At 38.6% G+C, this 26,829-nt stretch overlaps 1 protein-coding gene across 6 annotated transcripts in view; it reads right to left on the bottom strand.

Moving 5' to 3' along the window:
* LOC128738382 (homeodomain-interacting protein kinase 2) overlaps positions 1-26,829 on the bottom strand; it is a 199,017-nt gene that overhangs the window by 51,777 nt on the left and 120,411 nt on the right. For all 6 annotated transcript variants that reach the window (XM_053833463.1, XM_053833462.1, XM_053833465.1 and 3 more), the window contains one exon: positions 6,155-6,492. In XM_053833463.1, the coding sequence (XP_053689438.1) occupies positions 6,155-6,319 (165 nt within the window). In that variant the 5' untranslated portion in view covers positions 6,320-6,492. The remainder of the gene's footprint in view (positions 1-6,154; positions 6,493-26,829) is intronic.

The raw sequence follows: 26,829 nt of genomic DNA, 5'->3' as shown, positions 1-26,829 counted from the left end.
AATTTTAGAGTAAAACAGATCAATATATAAAAATGAATTTTTGAACTTTAAAATTCACTTAAACCATCCGTCTCAAAAACCGAATACCCAAAATTTAAAACATTTTTTGTTTGTCTATCCTCGTGTGTATAACATGAAGAAACATGCCAGCATTTCTACCTCTTCCAGTGTTTCATCAGTTACAGACAGTAAGAGATGTGATCCACAAAGCCGCCTTTTCAAAAACTTCTAATTTAGCATGCCACTGTATTGTGTATCTTGTACAGAGCATTGAACCAAGAATGGAGCCTTGAGGAACACACTTCGAGATCTTGCACAGGTTGTCAAGGCGAAAACCTCCCAGCTGGCGCTGTTGAAGGCATTTTTGATGTTGATCGCCCCTTCGTTTTCGTTTGGTCGATTTTTCTGGATTCTCAAATACTGTCCAGATAGCATCAACCGTTGATTTACCATTCCGGAATCCGAGGAGTGCTTTCTTCGACAGACCATATGCGCTCTCCGCACACTTTATCACCCTAATGAGAATAATTCTTTCTGAAAGTTTTTCAAGTATAGCCAGCAAACAGATTGCGTTATACGATGCTGGATTTCACAACAACGATCAATCAAAAGAAGTCCTTCTAAGATGGCCTCATCTTCGATCATTTTTTCTGGAGACAGGTCCACAGTCATCGTTGGTCCTTTGACCTTCGTCAAATAATACGGTAGGCGTTGCACTAGAGGTCGGCGCCAGCTGTTTGTAGCCATTCGTTCTGATCCATTTTATCTCCCTTTAAATGTGGCGGCTCTTACTGCTTGGAGCAATAATCTGCATTCTTCTCGGTCTGCTTCAACTTTCGACCCTCTCAACTTTCTAAACTCATTTTCTTGCTCTAAAGCAACTACTGCGGAGATTGCTGAATTTCTCGTTTCTTCAATAGGCTGGAGACGAAGACTGAACTATGAACTCGCACGGCACTATGTTGAATCCAATATTCAAAAGGCTGGAGAGCTGGACGGATACGATGGGCAGGATATGTTGCAAGCATGTCTGACAACTACCCAGCTAAGAGGGTTTTTGCTTCAAATGTACTAGAAACAAGACCATGAGCGCAGCGAGCAAACTGGTTAGACCAGATGGAGCGAGATCTGGCAGAGAGTTTACGGTGTCCAAGAAATTGAACCGGTAGCCCACAACCGAGTGAATTTGATAAATTTTGTTCATTAAATATTCGAAAACTTTGCAAGGAAAGGTCCTAGAGATTTGAGGCCTTATGCAAAAACGTATGTTTTGAGTGTTTCGATAACTGTCTAGAACAATGTATTCTTGTAAAATGCAACTAACAAAAGTTAAGCGAGAAAAACTAATTTTTATGGAACTTCCATACAAAATACCCTATAACTTTGCACCAATGACCCTGAACCACAATGTCATTTTTTCAGCAAAGATACTTACTTTTACATTTTCTACAATTTTGCCGAAAAACCATCCCCAATCTCCTAATACAAAAAAGTAGTTTAACAGTGTACATGTATTGAGTTTATGACGTAAGCAAAACACATCAAGCTTTAAGGTGAAACACTGATTTCATATCTCCACTTGCCCCATTATACGCTCGCACTTGTCAATTGAAGGAAAAATAAACACGCGTTAACTCTGCAAGGAAAGGTCATATTGATTTGCAGTCTTCTGCAAAAACGTATGTTTCGAGTATTTCGAAAATTGTCTAGGATTATGCCTTTTTGTAAAATTCAACTAACAAAAGTTAAGTATGAAAAGCTAATTTTTAAGGAACTTCCTACGAAAATGCAGTATAACTGTGCACCCGATGGAGATACAAATACTATTTCTTCCGCAAAGTTGCTTAGTAGACGTTTAGTCTAGCAACTTCTAGAGATTTCTGCTTGCTGGTGGACCAAATCCAGCAGAATCGAGGCTGCCTGCATACCGCAATAAGTGCCACACTGCTGGATTGTCATTGGAATGTTCCCTACATCGCATTGTAGTGCTTTCAGTGCGCTCAATAACTCCCTTTCCGTAGTAATCTTTGCATCCAATCTAGTTCTCGAGCAGGCCACAGTCTTAATCGAGCGATTCTTCCTCAACTCAAAGACCATCTCGCCTTTTTGTACGCGTCTGGTCCACACCACGCTATCCCTTGGTTCCTTCAAATCAGATTTCCATATTCTGGAGAATTGCTGCGTACGTCACAACACTGTATTCTGAATATAATCTCCATTTTCAGAGTTTACTCGTAGCTGAGAAACGCTGGCAACAGCTTTTACTGGGTTATTTCCAAGATTTGGGAGGAGGAAAAGTTACCGGAGGAATAGATGGAAAGAGTATTTTGTCTCGTCCACAAAAAAGGTGATCGGCTCGACGGCTGCAACTAGCGCGGCATAACACTGGTAAACGCCGGTTATCCAAGGTACAAGGTACTATCCCAGATCTTGTTACGCCGACTGTTACGGTTAGCACAAGATTTCGTAGGGCACTATCAGGCAGGTTTCATGGAAGCTTGAATCACTACGGACCAATTTTTACCATCCTACAGAAAAGCCGGAAGTACTTTGACTTCAAAGCAGCATATGATACAGTCGATCGAGACCCGCTATGGCAGATAATGCACGAGTACGGTTCCCTGGACAAACTGACGCGACTGTTCAGAGCCCATTGGATCGAGTGACGTGTTTCGTGTGCGTCTCGATGGGTGCGCATCACTGAGGGATGATCCCATGAGCGAGTATCGAATCGAGAAGGACGATTTTCATCAGATGTAGCCAACTCCTAGGCTTCGTAGATGACTATGATATCATAACATGGAACTTTGCGATGGCCAAGATAGTCTACGCCAGACTGAAGACGGAGTCTAGGATGAATTGGGATTAATGCATCAAAGCCCAAATACATAAAAGCAAGAAACTCAAAGGTGACAAACGCGCGCCTTCCACGGACGGTATCAATTGACGGCGGCTAACTAGAAGTGGTTCGTGTGTTTGGAATCGATGGTGACCAAGGACAACATCACTAGTGATGAGACCCAGCGGCGCATTCAAGTGAGAAATCGGATCGGCTTTGTCCTTCGCAAAACGTTACGATCAAGAAGCATACACCGTCGTACGAAGCTGATAATGTACTCGGCTAGATAGTTCCTTATGGGCTGAAGCTGTGACACTACTCACGAAGGACATACATGCCCTTGCTGTGTAAGAGCGGAAGGTGCTGCGGACATTATCTAGCGAAGTACAACGGTACTTGGAGAAATGCCCATCCTACATCTGGCGAAATTCGGTAGGCTACGGTGGGCCGGACACGTCTTAAGGATGCCGGGTGACACTACGACGAAAACGATTCAATAAACTTCAACAATTCTAGCGGTGCACCAGGAACAGAGGTCTTGAGGTCACGTAGCAAATTGCTTTAGTCATCCGATATTCACTCTCGTAGGCACTTTGTTGTTCTGAGAAGCATATTTCTTTGTAACTCTTTGATTAAGATGGGCAAAAGCTAGGTGCGTAAGAATGTGTATGTGCATTCTCATCAGTCGTAATCAGGGACCGTCATTATGATCTTTACAGTTACCAGCATGCAAAGCCACCAATAGCCAAAGCCGTTCGTTGCTCCGTCCTTTCTTTGTATCCAGAGTGCCTATCCCTTGCAACCGTCGAAACTAGCCCGAATAAGTACGCACATGATAAACAATTTCATATGTGCAGTGATCAGTCACACAAAATGTCATAGTATAGAAATGACACGCATTCACCGCTTTTTGCTTACAGTTATAATTGCAATAGTGAGGACAAGCGATAGAGAATTAGGTGTAATTATTGATACGGTTTTCACCTAGCATTAGAATTTATGTATTGATAATTATTTCATTTTGGCACGATTTTTTGGTTGATCATTCCTAAAAGTAGGGATCTGCCAAAAACAAATGCAGTAGTTCGGTTTCAATTTTGAATACGGTGCATAGGACTAAACTATGCAGTCAGTGTAGACCAGTAGAAATGAAAAACTAACCGCTTAATGGAATTATTCGAAACCGTTCTTATTGGGAACGTTCTTATTTACAAATTACAACCACGTTATTTGAGGCTGCCGTCTGAAAGGGTGCTGCTCACAGACGAGTTGGCGCGAAATCCGTCATAAGCAGAAATATTCAAGTTAGGATTTATTCTCGTTCGACTCATAGATGATTTTGTATTAAAACATTCCATCTCCGGAACTTACTTCAGACAGCTTTTCAACACGTTCCTAGTGCGACGCGAAATAGTCCAAGCTAAAACAGGCGATGATTGGCTCGTGAGGCAATCTAGTCGATGATGTCCATTGATTTCAACATACAGTTAGCATATTTGCATATTTTTGCTTACCGCTGGTTTTTCTACAGCAGCACAAACTCTACACGAAAGCATAAGTCTCATATTTTAAACGGTTGTGATTGAATTTCAATAAGGAATCGGAGGACTTTTCAAATCAAAGAAGAATCGTTATTCCAAAGTGGAATATCTTCGGAATTAACATAATATTTTTCACATTAAATGGACTAATATATTCATATTGATATTACCATTCACCAGAATGTTGAATTTCGACAAGCAATAATGGACACTTGAGCCGAATAAAACAAACATGCAGTACAAAAGATCTGCAAATAAAATGAAATACACGTTATCAACCTTCAACTGATGTTGAAACCCCCAAGGAAATAATCTATCAAGTAAATGGTAAATTGAAATTCGCTCACAAGGAACTATTATATATTTTATTACAAGTAATAGCGGTTGTAATTCCAGCGAAAGTATAAAACTAAACGAAAAACGAAGTTTTACGACTCGGCCAAATGTTCACCGGTAATGTTACGTTACCTTTTACAGAAAATATAAATACGGAAAGTAGGCCACTCACTTGTGGCGATGGAAATAATTGCACAAATCATGCTGCTGCTGCTGCTGCTGGCTGCCAAAAATCGTTCTTGAACCGCCTATATTAAACGGCAACGCGCACCTCCACAAATAGAGTGCAGGAGGGGAGAGGGCATCCAAAGGCAAAAAGTGGCCCACACTATCGCCGTTTCTGCAATCGGTCAAGCTTGATTTATTTGGTTTACCATCAGCAGAAGAACAGGTTTTCGCACTTCGAGCCATGACAGTCGCAGCAGCAGCAGCAGCAACAGTCGCAGCAAAGTGAATGGTTTCGCCATCGACAAGTGACCGAAAGACAACTGCAAACTTGTTTACAAAAAAAAACAGAACAAGGGTACGCGCGAGTAATTGATTTCAACGGCCGTTCCCGAAAAAGGACAATGTGGTACTTTCATAATGCAATGCTAAAAATATTAATTAAACACAGACAAATTCATAAATTTACACATGCCACATGTTCCTTGAACCAAGGAACGATAGTTTCTAATTTATTATGCGTATTGTACAAATGGCTTTTGGAAAAAACTTCAGTTTCCGGTATATTTAGATTGCATAAAAAGACACTGAATAAAGACCTTGAGGAATTGACATTTTTGTGCTGGGAAGGCTAAACAATAACGCTCAACTAGTGTCACCCAAATTCTGAAACATTTAAATTAATTCCATTCACTTGAAGCAGACGACGATATCCAATCGTTGCTTCATGAAAATGTATTAAAATGCTAACAAAGTGTAACCCAGAATGTTACGTTCAGATAATACCTTTTCATCAAGATTGTCATTCAATGACATTGTCTATACCTGGTAAATGAAATACGCCTAACAATAAGTAATGCCGGTCCTTCCAACCATCAATGTGGACTCATTAAGACGTTTTATTCTCACTTTCATTGAAAGAAATGTGAGACGATTCAAATCAATTACTACGTGGCAACCCGATTTACCATGGTTTCTCTTCCCACGAGGAAATCATTCGAGTTTTTCCTTTTGCTGTGATGATGAAACAACAGCGGTGGAAAACTGGCAGTGGAAAAACACAGCTCTACTGGGAGCGGCGCCGCTATATAACAACGACGCAAATCGTAATTTCATTATGTACGTTGCTGTAGCCTCACTTTAGCACAATATCAAGGTCAGCTCGGGTTGTTCGCGGGGAAAATCCCCGGGGAGGCAAAACATTAACAACGCTAGGGATGAAATATTAGCACTTTCCAATTTACCCCCGGACCCCGGGACCTGGGACTCTTACCTCATACTGTGCGGACAGCGAGTACAGCACCTCGTGCTGTACCAGCTGGTAGTCGCCATCGGCTCCACTGCTCGACCGCTTGCTGGAGGTCTGCGTGTTGGCATGACCTCCTCCGGTTGCAATCTTTGAATGTGCCGTCTTGGTGCCGTTTGATGGGGCACCCATAGCCCCCGAGGTGGCCGCAACTACGACGGTACCGCTGCCGCTACCGTTGTCCTTGCTGTTGCTATTGTTGTTGCACGTGTTGATACCTCCGCCGGTGTTATTATTGGTGATAACGTTGCTGGTAGTGGTCACCAAAACCGTAGCACTTTCGACACAACCACAGTCACACTCGGCTGAAATGAGAAAACAGATGAAAAGCAACGATTAGAATGATTGATATAAACTTTGCGTTAACAGAAAACGAAGTCACTAACGTATTCATATTTTTCTAGGATCGTACAACTAAAATGATTAATTCTGCGCTGTGTTCACTATTAAAACCTAATGTACCAAAAGAGAGCATGACCCAATGTGAAAACATAGACAGGTGAGGAAGAAGACACATCCGGAGTGATTCGCGATTGGGGCTCAACTGGCAAATTGTAAACAAATCGTTTTATTACACCATCAGCCTTAAAAAGACTGATAATATCCTTGGCAAGAATCCTTTCTTCTGTTTTAATCGTTAGAATTATTTAAAACAAGTTTTTAGAGATGGGCGATAGAAGTGTTTAATCAAAACAAAAGACAATTTGCAGACAGGCTTATTTGGAAATCGTTTTGTAAACAGGCGATAGTAAAGAGCGAAACTGCGTTGTTTTCAAAACACAGGCGCATTATAAACAGGCGAAACTAAATAAAAAAATCAAAACAAGGCGAAACAGGGCTGGGCGAATCTCATTGTCAAAATGCTTTGAGGCTCATTCCAAGGGGTTCAACTATAAAACTTAGATTTTGAGCTTGAATGCACAAATTTTATGCAGTATTGTTGTGAAATTATAAGATTGATTTATTCTACACCAATTTATGTCTTTAAACTTAATTTTTGTAACTTTTATTTAAATTATGACTTGAAAATGTACTGGCAAATTATCACAGTGATATTTCTCATTGTTCACACTTTGTTAGTTGCGCCCTTATCGCGAATCACTCCGGACATTTTCTTGGTATTAGATAAGTTAAAAATGTAAACAAAAAATAACTACGTCACTATTTGAATGGGTTTGGTATGGCAGTTATTGAGCGGCCTGAATGTATTTGTATGAGAATGGCAGTTGTACGCATACTAATAGAGCGTTTCTCCACACCTGTCTATTTACCCTCATTGAACATGAATACAATACACGTTTATTTACTGTCGGTTTTGCATACACCTTTAACAAGAAGACTGAAATCTCTTTGTATTTTTCCCATATAGCGGCGCTTCTTTTAGTGAAGGTGCAAACTTTTCATAAGTGTTAGTGCGCTCACCAAAATCTTGTATAGATATTTGTTCGATTATGATAGTGTCTGGGGTCTCACTCACACAGATCATGCGGGGAACACCTTGGCCCGCAGACCAAACAACCCAATGTGATATATACAGGTGTGGCAATGTTGGTAAAATGTTGTTAGTGCCATGAACAAATTTCATCATGGTGTGGGTGAAACCGTAAATCGACCAATCACGATCAAGCGTGACGTCCAAAAACTCCAAAAACAAACCCCATTATTCGGCGCGGTTTGTTTTTTTGTAGTTTGACGTCGTTTCATGATTTTTCGCTACTAATACCATCAAATGTCTTCTTCTTCCTCACCCTTTTAAACCACAGTGCAAGCAACCATCAGCGTATTGGCAGAGTTGAAGGTTTCTTCTTTAAGAGGTCTTCGGTTAGAAATAAGCGTGTTTATGTCAATTCATTTTATGTTCCTTTACAGTCCCCCGCGTCTTGGCCGGTAAAATACTAAAAAAGGTACCGTGTCGTCTGATTATTTTTTTGAACTTCTAAATTGATGTCTCGATTGTAAAATGCTTGAAGCTGCACAAATCGATTTAAAATTATACTTTTTGACCAACTGTTGTTTCAAATTATTGTTTAATATTTTAGGAGCTGCTACTTTTTACAGTCCATGGTTCGAGTATCACAAAAGTAGCCAAACTACTTCGGAAATTTCAAATTTCGAAAATACCTTTTCCGGTGAGACATCAAATTCAATTATCAAATTCATTATCATCATTGAGAAAGATAAAACAAAATTCTTTTATTTGTACTTTTAATTTGATGCATTCTAATGACTAGAAAGCAACGTACGCGAAATACGTATCTTTCAGTTTCTACTAAGAAAGACGCTTCACAGTTTGAAACCTAAAATTTCAAAAATCTTGAAATGAAGTATCAAATTATCAAAGTCCAAGACGGACTCATCAAGAGGTATCAAGACGGACAGTTTAATCTAATAAGCAGTAAAATAAGAAGGGGCAATTAACGATAATGCAGATACGGCTCCACCATTATATGCACTGAAGGCAAAATATTCTTAACTTTCAGCACATTTTGACTATTTCTTTTATGATTCTGTAGTACGATGTAACTTAAAAATCCTACTACAGTCAAGTGAATAAGATTGTTCTTTATAACCAAGTGGCTGGAATCCTTACCCTATTAGCATTATTTAGTTTTACTCTTTTTACGTGACAATCAAAATTGTTGAACTTTGTACCTTTTAGAAAACAAAGTAGAACGGCGATAAAAAGATTACTAAAATACGAAGAAAATACAACGAAAAAACAGCGTAAATACGACAAATTTGATAAAACCATTACAAAAACGAGATATAACATGGCGAAAATGCAATGAAAGGTTGACGAAAAGACGATGAAAAAAGATAAGAGTACTATATAACATGAAAATACTATGGAAAGATGCTCAAACAATGATAAAAAACAAAAAAAAAACGTGACAAGAAGTGGTCGACAAAATATGTAGAAAAAGACGACGAAGTGATGACGAATATACGACAAAAAGATGTCGAAAGATTGAAGAAAAGATATAGACAAGACATTTTTGTTGTCTTGACAACAAATAGGAGACCAAAAACATGACATAAAATCGTCCAGACAAGAATAAAAAACAACGAAGCGACTCTAAAAATCGATGACAAGATACCAAAAAAAACACAAAACTAATAAAATGAAGTCAAAAACAAAACGATAACAAAACACGACTAACAAGGCAAAAAGCCGGCAAAAAAAGAGCTGCTAAAAAACAAAAACGGACACCAAAAAAAGGATACAAAAAATATGATGAAAAAATGCAGGAAAAATGAAAAGCAGACAAAAATACGACAGAGATAACACAAAAAGATGACGGATATGAAAAATAGAAAATAAAGAGATGACAAAAAGACGGAGAAAAGGCGTCGAAAAGACGGCAAACAGATGACGAAAATGCGGTAAAAAGACAACGGAAAATGACGTAAAAGTGATGAAAAGACGCAAAAAACTCAAAAATAGCAAAAAATGCCATTAATCATTCGCAGCATACACTTACTCCCTTTCTAAAAAAGTTTTTGTCATAACCACAAAAAGATGACTAAAATGCTAGAAAAATATAACGACCAGGCGTCGAAAAGACGATGAAAAGATGGTGAAAATGCGATAAAAAGTTAACGAAAAGACGACGAAAGACGACAAAAAATACGACGGAGAGACGAATAAACAAGACTACAATAAACGCCAAAACAAGGGGGCTCCGTAGCCGCAAGGTTACCGAGTCTGCTTTGACAAGCGAGTGGTCGTGGGTTCGAATCTTAGTAGAATCAAGCCATTCGATGTCAAGTGACTTTAGCATGGGTTTATTCTCAGGCCCCTCCATTTACCCTTCCTTCGTGCTGAATTCTATATTTACCCTCTGAAACCTCTTGACAGTGCAAATGGCCCTCCTATAGTTAAGTGTACTGGTCAGAGGTACGAATGAGTCCTCGCCAGGGACGGCTATAATATGGGATAGTGCTGACAGCGAGGAATAAGTGGGTAAAGTAGATCAAGCTTGGAAGGAAGGGTAAACCCCAATACACGCAAGCACGCATACAACTAATAAGCATATCGCTTATAGCAAAAAGAAATGCAGTGCAGGTCATACAGCAAACACCCGGGCGATATTCCAATAGATCAACTATACTGGTCGCAGTAATGAGTCCACACATGAAAAAAAAAAAAAAAAACGCCAAAACAAAACGGCGACAAAAAACACTCCAAACGTTTTAAAAGCAGCAAAAATGCAAAAAAAACATGAGACAAAAATAGACGACGAAATAGTGACGAAAGACAAAAAGACAAAAAGACCGCGAAACGACAATAAAACACGATGAAAAGTTGACAAAACGATCAAGAAAAGACGACAAAATGACGTCGAAAGGACACGAAAACAGCAACAAAAGAGACATCAAATATAGCAAAATTGGCAGAACAAGCGATCAAAACAGACGCGTCGAAAACACAGCAGTCCTCTATTACAAAAGGCGGCAAAGAGATAGCGAAAAAAAACAAAAAGATGACCAAACCTGAAAATTTTTTAAAAAAATGCAAAATGTGGCGAAAAGTCGGCAAAACGACGACAAAAGACGAAAAAGTAAAGAACAGGCGACACAATGACAACGAAAAGACGTCAAAACAGCAACAATAAATACGACAAACATGACAAAAGCGGCCGCGAAAAAAGCGACCAAAATATACGTCGAAAACGATGAACAGACGACGAAAATATAATGAAAAGATGGCAAAAACAGGAAAAAACGACGAAAATACGACAGAGAGATGACAAAAAGACAGCAAAAAGGCGTCAAAAAACAACAAGAAAGGACGACGAAAGAACGACAAAAACACAGCAACTAGACGTCGAAGAGGTGATAAAAAAATAACAAAAAGATAACAAAAACGAGATAACAAGTAGACGTAAGATGATGAAAAAGACGAAAGACGACAGAAATACATCAAAAAACTCCAAAGTAGCGACAATGCTAAAAAGGACAATTGAAATCGATAAGACTATAAAAAGATGCAGAAAAGACGATAAAAAGATGACAAAACACCGATAAGAAATGTCAAAAAAAAACCTAAATGATGACAAAAAGACACCATCAAGGGTAACGAAAAACACTACAGCATAAGAGGATAAAATGAAAACAAATCGCTGGAAAGAGACAAATAAACGAATCTGTCAAAAAGGCAGACGTTAAAAAGACGACAAGAAAACGACAAGAAGACTACGGCAAAACTCGACAGAGTACACATAACAAAAAAAGACAAAACAATGAAAAAAGAGGGAAAAACAAAGGCAAAAGGGAAATCATAAAAGGTCAAGAACGAATTGGAATTGGAAAAGTGTCGTCACGATATCATACTCATACTTAGATCTTTTAAAATATATTCAAAATAGATGTGTTGTAACGAAAAGGCGACATAAAATTATCCCGTAACTCCGCGCCGGTATCTTGCCACGTTGCAGAAGGTTACAAGTAGCAACAGAAATCCACATATTTATGCAGATAGCTCAATTTTATAGTAGAATTAACTGGAATTTTGTCCTTACTTTTTCGTAGAAGCAAAGCTTACAAGTTAAATCGGGTGAACTTTTCGCCACTTGGTCACATATGCCATGCCAGAGCTAACATTTCTTAAACTGATCTGTTCCAGCAACAGATGCAACTTTCAAGCCTCCACTTATCACTTGGCACACTCTTTTTGCTTCCTTTTTGTTCTTTTGACTAAATCGCCTCAACCAAGAAGAATTAGAAAGCGAGACGTATGGGGAACTTGACAAGTTAGATATTATCTACAATATTGTTGAAATAAGTATTGTTATATCTTTTGTATAACCACTTGTTTTTAGACCTTTCCAAAAGGAGTGCTCTTTTTACTGCCTATGCCTACAAAAGATTAAACTAAGCATACTTCAGTCATATTGTAGATAATGACTAGCTCTACAAGTGTCCGATGGTTTTAATTTTCACCAATTCTAATGCAGGCTACCGGTGTTCCTTGAAAGGTAACCTACGAGCGCGTTTGCACGCCTCTTATTATGGCAGCATAATGCCGAGTGTAGTAAACAATAACTGGTCCTTTGGTGATATTACGTGAAAGAAAATCGGCGAGTATCGCTGTGTTAACCTCTCTTCGGGACTGCACAATGCCGAATATATAGAAAATAGTTTTCTATCAATTCTAGTTCCTAGTTACCACCAAGCAGGCTGTTGATGTTGGATGAACTGGGGGAAGAATAAGAGAGGGGAATAAGGCGAAAATATTTTAAAAGAAATCCAAACACCGAATTAAAGAGCTAGTGGTGTGAAGTGGTGCAGAATAGACAAAAAATCATTTCAATTAACCCAGCTGCAGCATTATCATTACAACAAACGTTTTTAAAGGATTTCTGTGAATTTATTTTGCAGTCATAAAGTTGATTTTCTACTGAAACTACAACTCGATGTGCCAAAGTATTGCAATCCCTGGAGGAAATCATTGCTGTTCCGAAATATACTAGCTGGAACCTTATACAGCTCTTTGCTGCAACAACTGAGTAACTCGATTTTGCTAGTAGGGCGCAGGATGGCATTTTCGACAAGTCTCTATTTATTTCGACCTCTTTTCCGAAACAACACACTCTTGGTGTTGTTTCTCAAAATTCATTGCGAAAGCGATTGTATTTTTATCATGACAGGCAGAAATAATTAAATCAACTTGTTTGTTTATTATCAAAACACTCCTCCTTCCGGAATCATTTTTGTAAATTCTGATTTTTGCCTAAATCAATCGATGGAACCCAATTAGAAAACTTCAACTAGTGCTGTCCTGGTTCCGGAATTTTGCCGTTCGGTTGAAAATAAAACTAGAACTGACCTTGTTTTTATTTGTTGTTTTTATGTTTTTATTTTGATCGCAGGCGTCGCCCCTTCAGGCGACACCCAGCCCAGCATTGTACATATTTATTTGCCGGTTGGTGACTATTCTATGATGGCAACCGCCACCACCCGGGCGGCCCGCGAGGCGGCGCAAAACTTGTTGTTGACTGACAAAACTGTTGAAAGGCAAGTTTGTTTTTGCCCAACCATTCTCACGTTGTTCGTATCAATATCGGTGAACTATAAATAATCGTGTGGGTCGCCTCAACCGGTGGCGCGCGGGTCGTTATTAACCTTATCGCGCCTAGTGATTGAGCTCTCTATATACTTGGCAAAGTCGAGAAGAGGTTCATCGGTTGGGGTTCGAGCTGATAATAGTTGTTTTGTTTTGTCTATCGCTGTCTGTGCGGACAGACAAACTTATCGTTGGGCGTGGCAGACGACTTGTTCTTCAATGAATATCGGTCAACATGAATGCCGGTCCGTTGAGTTGCACCAGCTTATCTAGCCGGTTAAGACATCTGACATGTAAAGTTTATTGAGTAATGTTCTATTAAAGAATTGCTATTATTTTATGTTTCTGTCGAAAATATTTTCCGTTAACTTCGTTCAACTTCTAGAGAACATCAAACAACAAAAGACCCAATGAGTCGCATTTCGACGAATTTAGTATTTTCTTTCTCATGCGACCTGGTAACTGTCTCATTATGCTGTTATTACTCAGAAGAACGATGCACTGTAGAGAGACAGACAACAACAAACAAGATTTCGACGACGATGAAAAACGTGAAACTTTGAGTGTCTCTCCGGGGGGAAATTTCCATCGCGCTAAGTGTGTCCGCCCGCCGGTTCTTTCCTCGCGCGCAAAATTTTTACGTTTCGTTTGGGTGCGGTACTTAAGTTGACTTATTTATGATGGTACTCCGTTGACTTTGGTGTCCAGTCGACTGTACAACGGACTACTGTTAACGGTTAGGAATTCGGTAGAACTGACGAAGTGTAAAATGAGAAACAGTAAAAAACGTACTTCAGTGTGGCATAATATGGGTATCATTATCGTGATCGCAACTCCAGAAGAACACCGTAAAAGTCTCATCTCTTGAACTGTTTTACAGTCAGTCCTACTTCAAAGGCCGCAGCACGGTGCTACTAGTACTAGTGCATTTCATCCAATCTTAGTGACAACTCGTTGCTTGCGGTTAGGTTAAAAATAAGTCAACCGGCGCTCATGGCGTTCGTGCCCCGGAGCTACTGCTGTTGACCGGCCACTTGCCCTCCGTAATCTTCCTCATCTTACACGTCACATCACCGCAAATGGAATTTAAAAATACATCATTGAGTTTCCACTTAATTTGCATTTCCAGCAGCAGGCAACTTCAAATGTATCTAACCAACGAAGCATAGACGCCATTTCTTCTCTCTTGGTTTGGTCGTAGCTATGACGGAATTGTCCTTCCTTGCTACGGGGATTCGTGCTATCTGGCGCTTCCACCGCACCGGGGACCAATTTCCGACCGGGTCGGTCGGGGCATATAATGAAGGAGCAGGATCCCCCGGTTAGTGGGAAATGGATTTCAATTGCTTTCGGTGAAACCATATTCGACTGATCCGCTGATGGCGTTAATGTTTCTCTAGTTGATGGTTGAGCTATTTTAAACGGTTCAAATAAATTGCGAATGGGTCACGGTCTGAGAATGCTGGTCCATTGCTTTCGGTTCTATAAATGAAACTCTAAATGAATTATTTGACTAAATGACATATTTGGTTTTAAGCTGTAAAAGTGGTGAATTATTATTATTATTACTGGTGCAGGTGGGGTTCACTGGAATTTCACTGCACAGTCGGCCGACCCATCGTAGTCTCTCAAGTTTTACCAGGTTCACGATGGGAATCTCTCCAAGTAGAGCCAGCAGCTCGTGATTCATACCCCTGCGCCACTCTCCGCTTTCCGTTTGTACTCCGGCAAAGATAATCCGCAACACATTTCGTTCAAATACGGCAAGAGTACTGAGGCCACTTCCTATCATATATTTTATTTTTGAGTCATTGATTTGTAACCTAATCCTCGTAGGCTTTGTTTTTTGTCTGGTGTAGAATGTCTCCACCGTCCCAAGGTTTCTAGTAAGTAATGATACCAAAATCGTCTGCGAAGGCTACGAGTTGACTACTTTTGTTGAAGATTCATCAGCCATGTCAGTTTGTTCAGTGCATTATTTGCCAAAACTTTTCGCGCTCGACTTTATCGAATGCTGCTTTGAAATCCACGAAAACATGCTGGGTGGGCACATTTCTGTAGGACTTACCGAAGAGTGAAAATTGGATCCGTAATAGTACAGGCCCCCACAAAGCCCGGCTGATCCAGCTGGCTTTCCAGCTGTTATCTTTTATAGCCACTCCGCGTGCTTCCTTTACGAGACTTTACTTTACTTTACTTTAAAATCGGAGGCAAAATTGGATATAAGATAAGAAATTGGACCTAAAGTGGGACATCTATTAGACTTCACATCGGAGTTAAAATACCAATAGTTAGACTACAATTTGTAACTAAAATGGTACAGGTTGTGTTTTTTATCGCCTGGATTCAATTGTAACTGTTAATATTCGGCAGGGCAGTCTTCGGAGAAATTTATCAAGACTGAAGTTTGATGTTTTCCCGACGTTTCGACACTTTGTTGGTGTCGTTTTCAAGGGGTAATATCATTTAGTCTGTTGTTTTGTTCTTAGGATTGTACATATTACGGTCCTGGAGTGTAGTAGTTGGTACATGAGTTGGAATATTTAAAAAATTTCAAAAAGTTTTTCCTGCTTTGAACTGTACTTCAAGCTCTTTTTTCCCCTCCATCGCCTGCTGGTATTCCCCGCCAAACCAGTCATTTCGTGCACCCGAGTTATCCGTCTTTGAGAGTCGAAGTACCTAGCTCTGCAGAGAAAGAGAAAGAGCGTCATCCTATAGGCAGTTCTCGTAGTTCTCGGCAACTCATGGGTTGTCCAAGGCCAGAAAACGCTTTGTCAAGTAACGATCTGAGGAAAACAAGCGATTACTTCGCGGCATGGAAATCGGAGATAAAATTAGAATTAAGTTAGATTAGAAATTGGATCTAAAATAGGACATTAAATTGAACTTGAAATTGGACTTCACATCAGGGTTAAAAGAGGAATTAAGTTAGACATGAATCTAAAAAGCCAAAGCCTGGGTGCTAATTCCGTTATCGAAATTTGACCTTCTGTTTTTTTATACGACAGACTTCTCAACCAGCTGTTAGAATACAGGACAGTGCAGGGTCAGTGCTACGATCCTATTGTCTAACAGCCTCTCCCAGCCGAGATTCGAACATACGACGACTGGCTTATTATACCAGCGTCTTACCTCGAGGCCAACTGGGAGGTCATGAATCTATCCCATGCGTTAAATTTGATTTAAAACTGAGCCTCAATTGGACTTGAAATTGAATTTAAAATCGGAGGCAAAATTACCCAGCAAACCACAAATCGTATAATAATGTGTGGAAATCATCTTAAATATCGCTAAACAAACTCGAAATCGTACATAAAGCTTAATAAAGCGCACCCTAGTTTACATTTATTCGTACAAAATGATAGTAACTGATTCACATACGATTATCGTCACAGAATTGTATAGCATTATGGAACTAATCATGTTGAGTCGGATATCATCGTATACAAATACTTATGAATGTGAAATGTTTTCATATAATTTGAAGTACGTATATCCCCTCCAAAACAGTATGCATATGCTGGTTTCGTGCATCAAATGCGATTTTTCTAGATACATATCGGTACAAATATCATAATTGTTACTTTGATATACGTACGAAAATGTTTGCTGGGTAGAATTAAGTTAGATTAGAAATTGGACCTAAAATGGGACATCAATTGGACTTCACATCGGAATTAAAATACCAATAGTTAGACTTCAATTTGTATCTAAAATGGTACATTAAATTGGGCCTTAATTGGATTTGAAATTGAGCTTGAAAGCAGAGACAAAATCGGAATTAAGTTGAACTTGAAACTGGAACTAAAATGGGACAATAAATTAGCCTTGGAATTGGGTTTGAAATTACACTTAAAACGAGACTTGAAACTGAATTTCAAAACGTTATTGTAACTGGAATTAAATTGAAATTAAATTAAATTTGAAATTGTGCATAAAATGGGACAGCAAATAGGACTTAAAATTGGCCTTCACATCGGAGTTAAAATAGGAATTGATGTAGACTTGAATTTTTCCTTAAAATGGGACATTAAATTGGACTTGACATTGGGTTTCAAATTGATATCAAAATGAACTTGAAATCAGAGATAAAATTGAAACTATGTTAGACTTGAAATTGTACTTAAATAGAACACTAAATTAAACTTACAATTGCAATTGAACTTCACACAGAAGTTGTAACAAAAATTAAGTTAGTCTTGAATTTGTCCTTTAAATGGGACATTATATTGGACTTTAAATTGGGCCTCGATTAGACAAGAAACAGGAGACAAAATTGAAATTAAGTCAGATTTGAAATTGGACTTAAAATGGGACAATCAGTTGGACTTGAATTCCTCTCTAAAATGGGACAATAAATTGGTCTTCAGTTAAACTAGAAATCAGAAGCAAAATTGGAATTAAATTAGACTAAATTCGATTTAGAACGGGACATTATATTGGACTTGGAATTGGGTTTGAAATTGCTCCTGAAACAAGACTTGAAACTGGATTTCAAAACGGTGTTGAAACTGAAATCAAATTGAAATTAAATAAGATGTGAAATTCAACTTGAATTGGGACTTTAAATATTACTTGAAAATAGACTTTACATCGGAGTTTAAGCAGAAATTTAGCTAGATGTGAATTTGTCTTTAAAATGGGACATTAAATTGGGCCTCAATTGGACTTGAATTTGAATTCAGCGATAAAATAAGAATTAAGTTTAACTTGAAATGGGACATTAGATTCGAAATTGGCCTTCACTTCGGATGAAAAATAGGAATTACCTGAAGTTTTTTGAACGTCTTAGTGGAATACGGGACGGGACATTAAATTAAACTTAGAATTGGTTTTGAAATTTCACTTGAAACCATACTTGAAACTTAAAATGAGACATTAAACAGGACTTGAAAATGCACTATACATCAGAATTAAAATAGGTATTAAGTAAGACGTGAATTTGTCTTTAAATGTGACATTAAGTTATACACTGAAGTCGCTTTTTACGCGGTTTTTTTACACGACTATTTTTACGCGAATTTCGAAATTTACGCGGTTTTTTTTACGCGAATTTTGGAATTTACGCGTTTTTTTACGCGTTTTTCGGAATTTACACGGTTTTTTTTACGCGAATTTCGGAATTTACGCGGATGTGCTCAAAACGTCTATTTTTTCGCGTAGTGTAGTTTTTTACGCAAAACTTTGGTTTTTCACGCGATTTTCGGAATTTACGCGGTTCTTTTTTACGCGAATTTCGGAATTTACGCGATTTTCGAAATTTACGCGGTTTTGATTTACGCGCGACGTATCCTTCGCGTAAAAAGTGACTTGAGTGTACTTGAAATCTGACTTCCATTAGGCTTGAAAACGTAGACAAAAACGGAATTAGGTTACTCTTCAAATTGGACTAAAAATGGAACACCCAATTGGAGTTTAGATTGAACTTCACATCGGACTTAAAATAGCATTCAAGTTCGACTTGAATTTGTCTATTTTAGGGACATCGGGGTTAAAACAGGAATTAAACTCGATATGAATTTGTCCGTAAAAAGGGACCTAAAATCAAGCCTCAATTGGACTTGAAATTAAATTTATAATAGGAAACCAATTAGAATTAAGTTAAACTTGAAATTGGACAAAAATGCGACAATCAATTGGACTTGAAATTGAACTTCACATCGGAGAAATTAAGTTAAAATTGAAATTAAACCTAAAATGGGACTGTGAATTGGACTTGGAATTGGCTCTGAAATTGCACTCTACGCTGGATATCAAATCGGAGTTCAAACTAGAAATCATTTGAAATTAAATTAGATATGAAATTAGATTTAAAATGGGACACGAAATTGACCTTCACATCAAAGTTAAAATAGGAACTAAGCCAGACTTGAATTCGTCCGTAAATGTCCCATTAAATTGGAGTTAGAGTTGGCTCTCAATTGGCCTTGGATTGGAATTTAAATTAAACTCAAAATTGTCCTTGAAATGGGGCATTAAAAAGGCTTTTTTTTCGTGTTGGGGACTTAACACCGCGACCATCATTCTGATCTATTGTGGTGTGTTCTCTTTTAATTCATGCCATGTCGTATCAGTGAGCTATCAAAGTTTGATGAACCACCTCAACTACTGTCGGCATTTATCCCAATCAGGTGATGCATTTCAACGTATGAAATTTATCACCTGATTAGGAGCAGCATTTTAAATATCGCAGGGCTGCGTCAACCCCTTATCAAGGTATCTACGTCGTTTCTGATATAGTGCAACACAGTCGCACAACAAATGTTCTGAGCTTTCAATCTCATGATTACAAAAGCGACGGTTAGCTTCATTAAGTTTACCGATAAAAAGAGAAAAACTGTGGGCTTAAACGTCTTTCTAAGACTTGACCCTTCTTTATCGACAAACTTCGCGGCCGGCTATTAGAGTATAGGACAGTTACGGGGCTAGTACAAAAATCCTACTGACTCTATCTAGCACCGATGAGTTTCAGGTGATACTTACAAGGACAATGTCCTGTTATCAAACCGGTGTATGTGCTCAATTCGGATTTTGAAAGGGTTAATCGTTTTTTTGATTGAAGAGCATTTGGCTCTACCTCTGTACCTTTAGTTTATCCCAATTCCTAAGTTCCATTTTAAGGGCATATGAAGAAAGTCCCAAAAAGGGTTCGGGTCCTATGAACTGCAGGGATGACTCTTTCTTTGCCAATTGATCAACAATTTAGTTCCCTTTGATTCCGCAGTGACTAGGAACCCACCCAGTAGAGGTTGACCATATTTCGACAGGAAAGTTTTTCCAACCGTTTTATGCATTCCCACACCAGTTTGGAAGTGTCAGTTTTTTTTATTTTAAACCATTCAATGCTGCTTGACTATCCGAGCAAATACAGATATTTGCATTTTTAAATTTTCTTTTTATACAAATTTATACCCACTCTAGCATTGCATATATTTCTGCTTGAAAAATTGGACCGCAAATTGATTTTTTTAATTTTTTATATCGGAAGTTTTTTGCACTCGACAGAGGGAACGATAAAAGAAAGTAATGAAACCAAGGTGTTGATATTGTCTCCAGGGCGACACAAGACGTGAAGCGGAAAGTTAGGTAAGAGAGGGTCGTTGCAACAACGTTTACTAAGTTTGTATAACGTGTCTGCTTGGGTAGAGCAGAGGTTGGTCTATTAGAATTGAAATAGTATTTGAAGTCAGATTTGAAACTGCATTTCAAATCGGAGTTCAAACTAGACATTTAATTGGACTCGAAATTGAACTTAAAATTACACCTGATATTAGACTAGAAACTGGATTTTAAATCGGAGTTAAAACTGGAATAAATTGGAACTAAATTAGATTAGAAATTGGACTTCAAATGAGACATTACATTTGACTTCAAATTGGAGTTGAAATAGGAATTAAGTTAAACTTGAATTTGTCTTTAAAATGGGACATAACATTGGACTTGAAATTGGGCCTCAATTAGACTTGAAATCGGAGACAAAATTGACATTAAGCAAGACTTGAAATCGGACCTAAAATGGAATAATCAATTGGACTTCACAACGGAGTTAAAATAGCAATAAACTTAAACTTGAATTTGTCCCAAATATGAGGCTTGAATTTCTTCATAAAGTAGGACATTAAAATGGACTTGGAATTGAGTCTTAATTGGACTTGAGATCGGAGGTGAAATAGAAATTAAAACGGACACGAAGCTGTACTTGAAATCGGAGGTGAAACTGGATTTGAATTACACCCGAAATTTGACTAGAAATGGGACACTCAATTGGAGTTTAAATTTGAAGTTGGGTTTGGAATTGGTAATAAAATTGGTTGAAATCGAGGAGGGATATACGAAAAAACGCTTTATTGGGATTTTCAGAAAGCAAATCGATGCATGATTTGCTACGTGACAGAAAGGGGAGCCAACAGAGGGTGACGATGAACGTGAGTATGAATGTATGATCCGCCATAACTCCGGAACGCCTTGGCGGTTCTATATCAAACTTGGCACATATTCTTTGACATTAAAGAATCAGCGCAAGAGTGTTGAAAAAAGAGAAGCGGGTGATCTCTTACAAGGGGGAGAATGGTTCAAATGGGTAAAGGGGTTCGTTCCTCTTGCATTTGGACGATAACTGTAGTATATATAGCCAGATGACAAGAGGGGTGAAAGGTGGCCATTGACAAGAGGGAGATTCAAAAAAGTAAAAAAGGCTTTGTCTCGCTTTACAACGATTACCGAAAAGAAAACAGATTTACAAATGGCTGGTGGACAACAGGGGGAGCTGAGAAAGGGAGTAGACACATTCAAATGAAGAAAAAAGGTTTTGATGATGATGTGACTTGTACATGTACTTGACTGAGAGTCAAAAGGCCGTGAGTATGATCGGGCAAGTTTTAATTGGAAATTATACTTGAAGAAATTGTACTTGTGATCAAATGAAATTAGAGTTGAATTTGGAAAACAGTGAAATCGATTTTTACACAACCGTTTTACGGAAATTTCAGTTTTTAGGCGAATTTAACAATTTACGTGGTTTTACTTCGCGAATTTGGGAATTCTCGCGAGTTTTATATATAAATATTGAAATTTTCTCCCAACTGCAACGCCTTGAGATCACAACTCACAACTTATCATAGGACCATTGTTGTAGTTCAAACCAACAGTGACCTGTAACCAGATGGCGCTCTCGCCTGCATGGTAACAAATTAAATCGTTACACCCGTAAGTCACGCATTAAAATAATCAGATATACCAGCAATATAAATATTCTTACTTCAACAAGAGGAATTCTATAAACATGAATCATCAAGATAAGAGAGGGAAAACGAAAAATAGCAAAATAATTCTATATCGCATAGAGCGGATTTTAATAACAATCCATCCAACCAAGTTATTCGTGACATTCTCAAAGCAAAATAATGTCACCCGAACCGTGCCTGATAGGCCTAACAAATCGTAAACCCAGACTTCACCTCAGGCACTACACGAAATCAAATATTAATGGAATATCAAGATTGCTTTCCAACATACATATCAACGTTCCCTGGAGAGGCTCCCCAAAAATGCCACCAATAATATTACAGAAAAAAGTCTAAACATCATCATTTTTTCCTCACTCAGACCACTCAATCATTTCCGGCGGAGTCGAGTCGAGTCTAGAGCCCTTCCAAATTGATTCCAGCTCGTAAAATTTACAGCAATTTTCCAAGTAAGCTCCTGAGAGCGAGAAACCCCATCCATCAGCAATCGTCGGCCGCCGGTGGATTTCCCCAACGAATCGGCAAACATTCCTCGGAAGGTCTCCGTTGCGGTTCGTTTGGGTTCGGTGACATTTTTCCCCGTCATTCAAGGTCCACGTGACACGTGGGCCGTACCGACGACCGAATGATGCTGTCGTCTCAGAATCGGTAGACGCTGGAGGATAATTAAATTCTGATTCCATCAAGACCCACAGCCAAATCTAGTTTAATGCTGCTGCTGCCTGCTGCTATGGCCAAGGGAAACTTCCCAGCAAATGGTTCCACAACCTACACCTGATCAAAGCATGATGGCCACACTTTAACGGCATCTGTACCGAAGTGTGCGCGGTGATTGGATTAGGAGTGATTATTTTCGGTTATGTTCGTCAATTTTTGATTCGTCTGTTTGATAGATTAGTTTCAAGGCGCTCATCATGGCGACCTTGTTGGATGATGTGTTCTTAAGTTGACATGATGTGGAACCGATAGATTAGTACAATAACCTAGATTTCAATGTAAGTAGCAGCTACTAATGTACAAAAAAACAGCAAGCTACTGTTACGACTTAACTCAGCATCTAACCGCCAATGTCCAATGTCGGCCGCCGTTAGAAGGTGGGGTGCGCACACCTGCAGTAGACCCATTTGTTTGTTTGCTTTGTCATGTGATAACATGTTTGTTTCTGTTCGCCGTCAGGCAGCGACTTGGAATTATATTATTACTAATCACCATAGGCATCAACATCAGTAGCCGTCCGAAAGGCTCCAAGGCGAAATTCGCATATCTGCGCATATCAGCTTTGTCACGTACACCAAAGTGCGGTTCCTGTGTTTTTTTTTTCTTGCTTTGCCACGCCGCCGGTTCGTGGATATGGAAAAGCTAAAAATAAAACGTCTTCCACTAGAAGTCAGCAGCAACCGGCGCGGCGGCGATGGCAGTCGTGATGACAGGCAGCACGCGAAGGTGCTCTGCTGACTGGGTTGCAGCAGAGTAGACTGTACGAGACACAGGAGCCGGCAAATTCGCATGTGACCTCGTCGCGTTTCGTTCGAGATACCAAGGACTAAGCGTCGCTTCTGCTGTGGCATAACGGATACACAGCAGAATCGAAGCAATATAAGTAATTCTAAATGTGCGGTAATTCAGTACGCGCACAGAAAAATATCGACAGTCCATTAGTAGACGGCGGACTAAACGCGTCAGAAAAATCCGGAATAATAAAATAGGCAAATTTCGTACCAAAACCAACTGCGCAGTACCGGGAGAAGCACGCTCCGTGAGTCTGTGAAACTGTTGCTATCTGCACCCCTTTTCCGCTAGGTCGGCGATTGTCGCAAAAAAGGCTTGTCGGACGGTTAGCTGATTCAAAACAACGCTTCCGTCGCCGCGAGCCGTGAATCACCTGACGTTAGCGCTGACGTCATCCGCGGGGTTTGTGGCTGGCTGCTCGCTGAAGTGAAGTAATTTGGGTATGAATTTATAATTCAATCGATGTAGCCCAAAATAATCGGTGTTTATCCGAACAACCACCGATTCAATCGATGTTTCCCAAGTTGGTAGCGAATAAACATAGCGGTACTTGTGCGCGTTCGAAGTAAACTAAAATTTGAAATCAATATTTGAACATTCATTGAATCGACGTTCAACCACATGTGTGTGATTGGAGTTGTTTTCATTTAAACCTAGGCATTCAAACGAGAAAAACTACAACACACCCGCTGGACGAGGAATTTTAAAATGAAAACTTGAAATGTTCCAGATATGTTACGAAATAAAAAAATACTGTTGAGAATGAAATACATACCGTAATTGCTTTTAGATTCAAATCGTTGGTTATAATTGACAGGTAACTTAAGCAAAACGACGAAATACGGGTCTTTTACCAAAATAATCCCAATGTGCCACAAGGTAGTATATTAAGACTGCTACTTTTTGCCATATACTTTAATGATACAAAATACGACTGGTGTGCCCAGGCATAAAAAGAAGCTGGAGCACCTACATTCGCGTTTAGAGTTGAGAGTAAAAATTTTACGTGTACGTGGTTTAGTGGAATTTAAATAGCAAATAAATTCAACATAAAATCGGGCTTAAAATTAAATTCGAAATTTTAATTGAAACTTGAAAAAAAGCAAAGCCTTGGGTATAACTACTTTAAGACTTGATTCTGTTTTATCGACAAACTTCGCAGCCGGTTATTAGAATAGGTACATGACAATTACGGGGCTAGTGCAACGATCCTACGGACTCTAGCAGCACTGCCTAAGTCAAGATTCGAACATACGGCGACTGGCTTATTCGAGCAGCCTCGTACCTCGAAGCTAACTGGGTGGTCGAAATTGGACTTTAAATGGGACTTAAACTGAATATGAAATTGGACTTGAATTAGGACTTTTTTGGACTCGTTTTACTTTAAATTGAACCAGAAATTTCAACTTGAAATAGGACTTAAAACAGGATTTAAAATTAAAGTTCAAACAGGACTTTAAATGGGGCATAAAATGGGATATGAAATGGGACTTTAAATTGGACTAAAAATCCGACTTAAAATTAAACAATGAAATTTTACACGAAATTGAGCTTGAAATTAAACTTTGAATTGGTCTTGGAGTCAAACGAATAATTGGACTTGCTATTTGACTTAAACCGAAACTTAAATTGGACTTGAAATGTATTTTAAATTTTTAAACTTAAAATGGATTTTAAAACGAACTTTAAATGGGATATGAAAGGGTCATGAAATGGGACATAAAATTGAACGAGAAATACGTCTTAAAATTTTACTTGAAATTAAATTTGAAATCGGACGAGAAATTGGACCTAAAATTAGACTTGGATTTGGTTTTAAAGTTGAGCTTGGCATTTTATTTGACATGCGAGTTAAATTAGTCTTGAAACTGAACATGGATTTGAACTAATTTGACCTTGACTTACTTTAAATTGAACTTGGAATAAGTTTGAAACCATCATGACTTGAAAAGGGACATGAAATAGAACCTCAAATTGAAGCTACAATACAACTTGAAATGGGACATATAATGGGACATGGAATAGTACATGAAACTGGGTTTACAAGGGACCATTGCAGGTCACTTTTCAATAAACTTTTCGCCAGATGGTCATCAGAACGCACCTGTCATGTTTGTTGTGAATCTGGACAGCATAACTACTTCCGATTCATTACAGTTGGCTTTAGTGTGGCCGATAGCAACCAAAGAACGTTCAAAAAAGGTTTGAAATTTTAACATTGGATATGATTTTGACATTGGATATGAAACTGGACCTGAATTGGAACTTGTTTAGACTTGCTTCACTGCAAATTGAACTAGAAACTTTAACTTGAAATAGGACGAACTTAAAACAGGATTAAAAATTACAGCTCAAACAGAACTTTAAATGGGACATAAACTTGAAAATAAAATCGGACTTCAAATTAAACATACAATTTTACTTGAAACTAAGCTTGAAATTAAACTTGGAATTGTATTTGAAATTGGATATGGAATAAGACTTCAAAAAAAAGCAAAGCCATGGGTATAATCAATGTATTTAAGACATGGCTAGCGCAATGCGCAATTAACCTACGGAATCAGAGACCACCGCCCAAGCCGAGTATCGAACATACGACGCGACGACTGGCTTGTAAGATCAGAATCGTACCTCGAAGCAAACTGGGCGGTCGAAATTGATCTTCAAATGGGACAAATTGGATATGAAATTAAACCTGAATTAGGACTTATTTAGACTTGCTTAACTTCAAATTTAAGAAGAAACTTTACTTCAATTTGCAATGGGACTTAAACCAGGATTAAAAATTAAAATTCAAACAGGATTTTATTCGGGAAATCAAATGGGACATGAAATAGGACATGAAACTGGGCCAAAATCGGACTTAAAATTGAACATCAAATTTTACTTGAAATTAGATTGGAAGTAGAACTTGAAGTCGAACGTGGAATCGGACTTGAAATAAAACGTAAAACAGTTTTATAAGTGGATTTAAAACTAAAGTTGAAACAGAACTTTAAATGGGACATGAAACAGGACGTAAAACGGGACATGAAACAGGAACCTAGAAACAGGAAACTTTTGTTTTGTTTTATTTGAAGTTGGAAATTTAATTGGAAATCGGACAAGAAATTGGACTAAAACGAGAAATTAGTAACAGAACTTAATCCTAGATTGGCTGACCGAAAATTCGGCAAAATTCAAGTAGACGGACCACCCGGTTATCTATACCTATAAAAATGAATTTCTGTCTGTCTGTCCGAATGTTCCTTATAGAATCGAAAACTACCGAACCGATCGGAGTGAAAATGTGCATATAAGGGTTTTTGGGGCCAGGGAAGGTT

Source organism: Sabethes cyaneus, chromosome 2 (assembly GCF_943734655.1).
Source record: "Sabethes cyaneus chromosome 2, idSabCyanKW18_F2, whole genome shotgun sequence".
Lineage (NCBI taxonomy): Eukaryota > Metazoa > Arthropoda > Insecta > Diptera > Culicidae > Sabethes > Sabethes cyaneus.
This window is presented reverse-complemented; position numbering and strand designations above follow the sequence as displayed.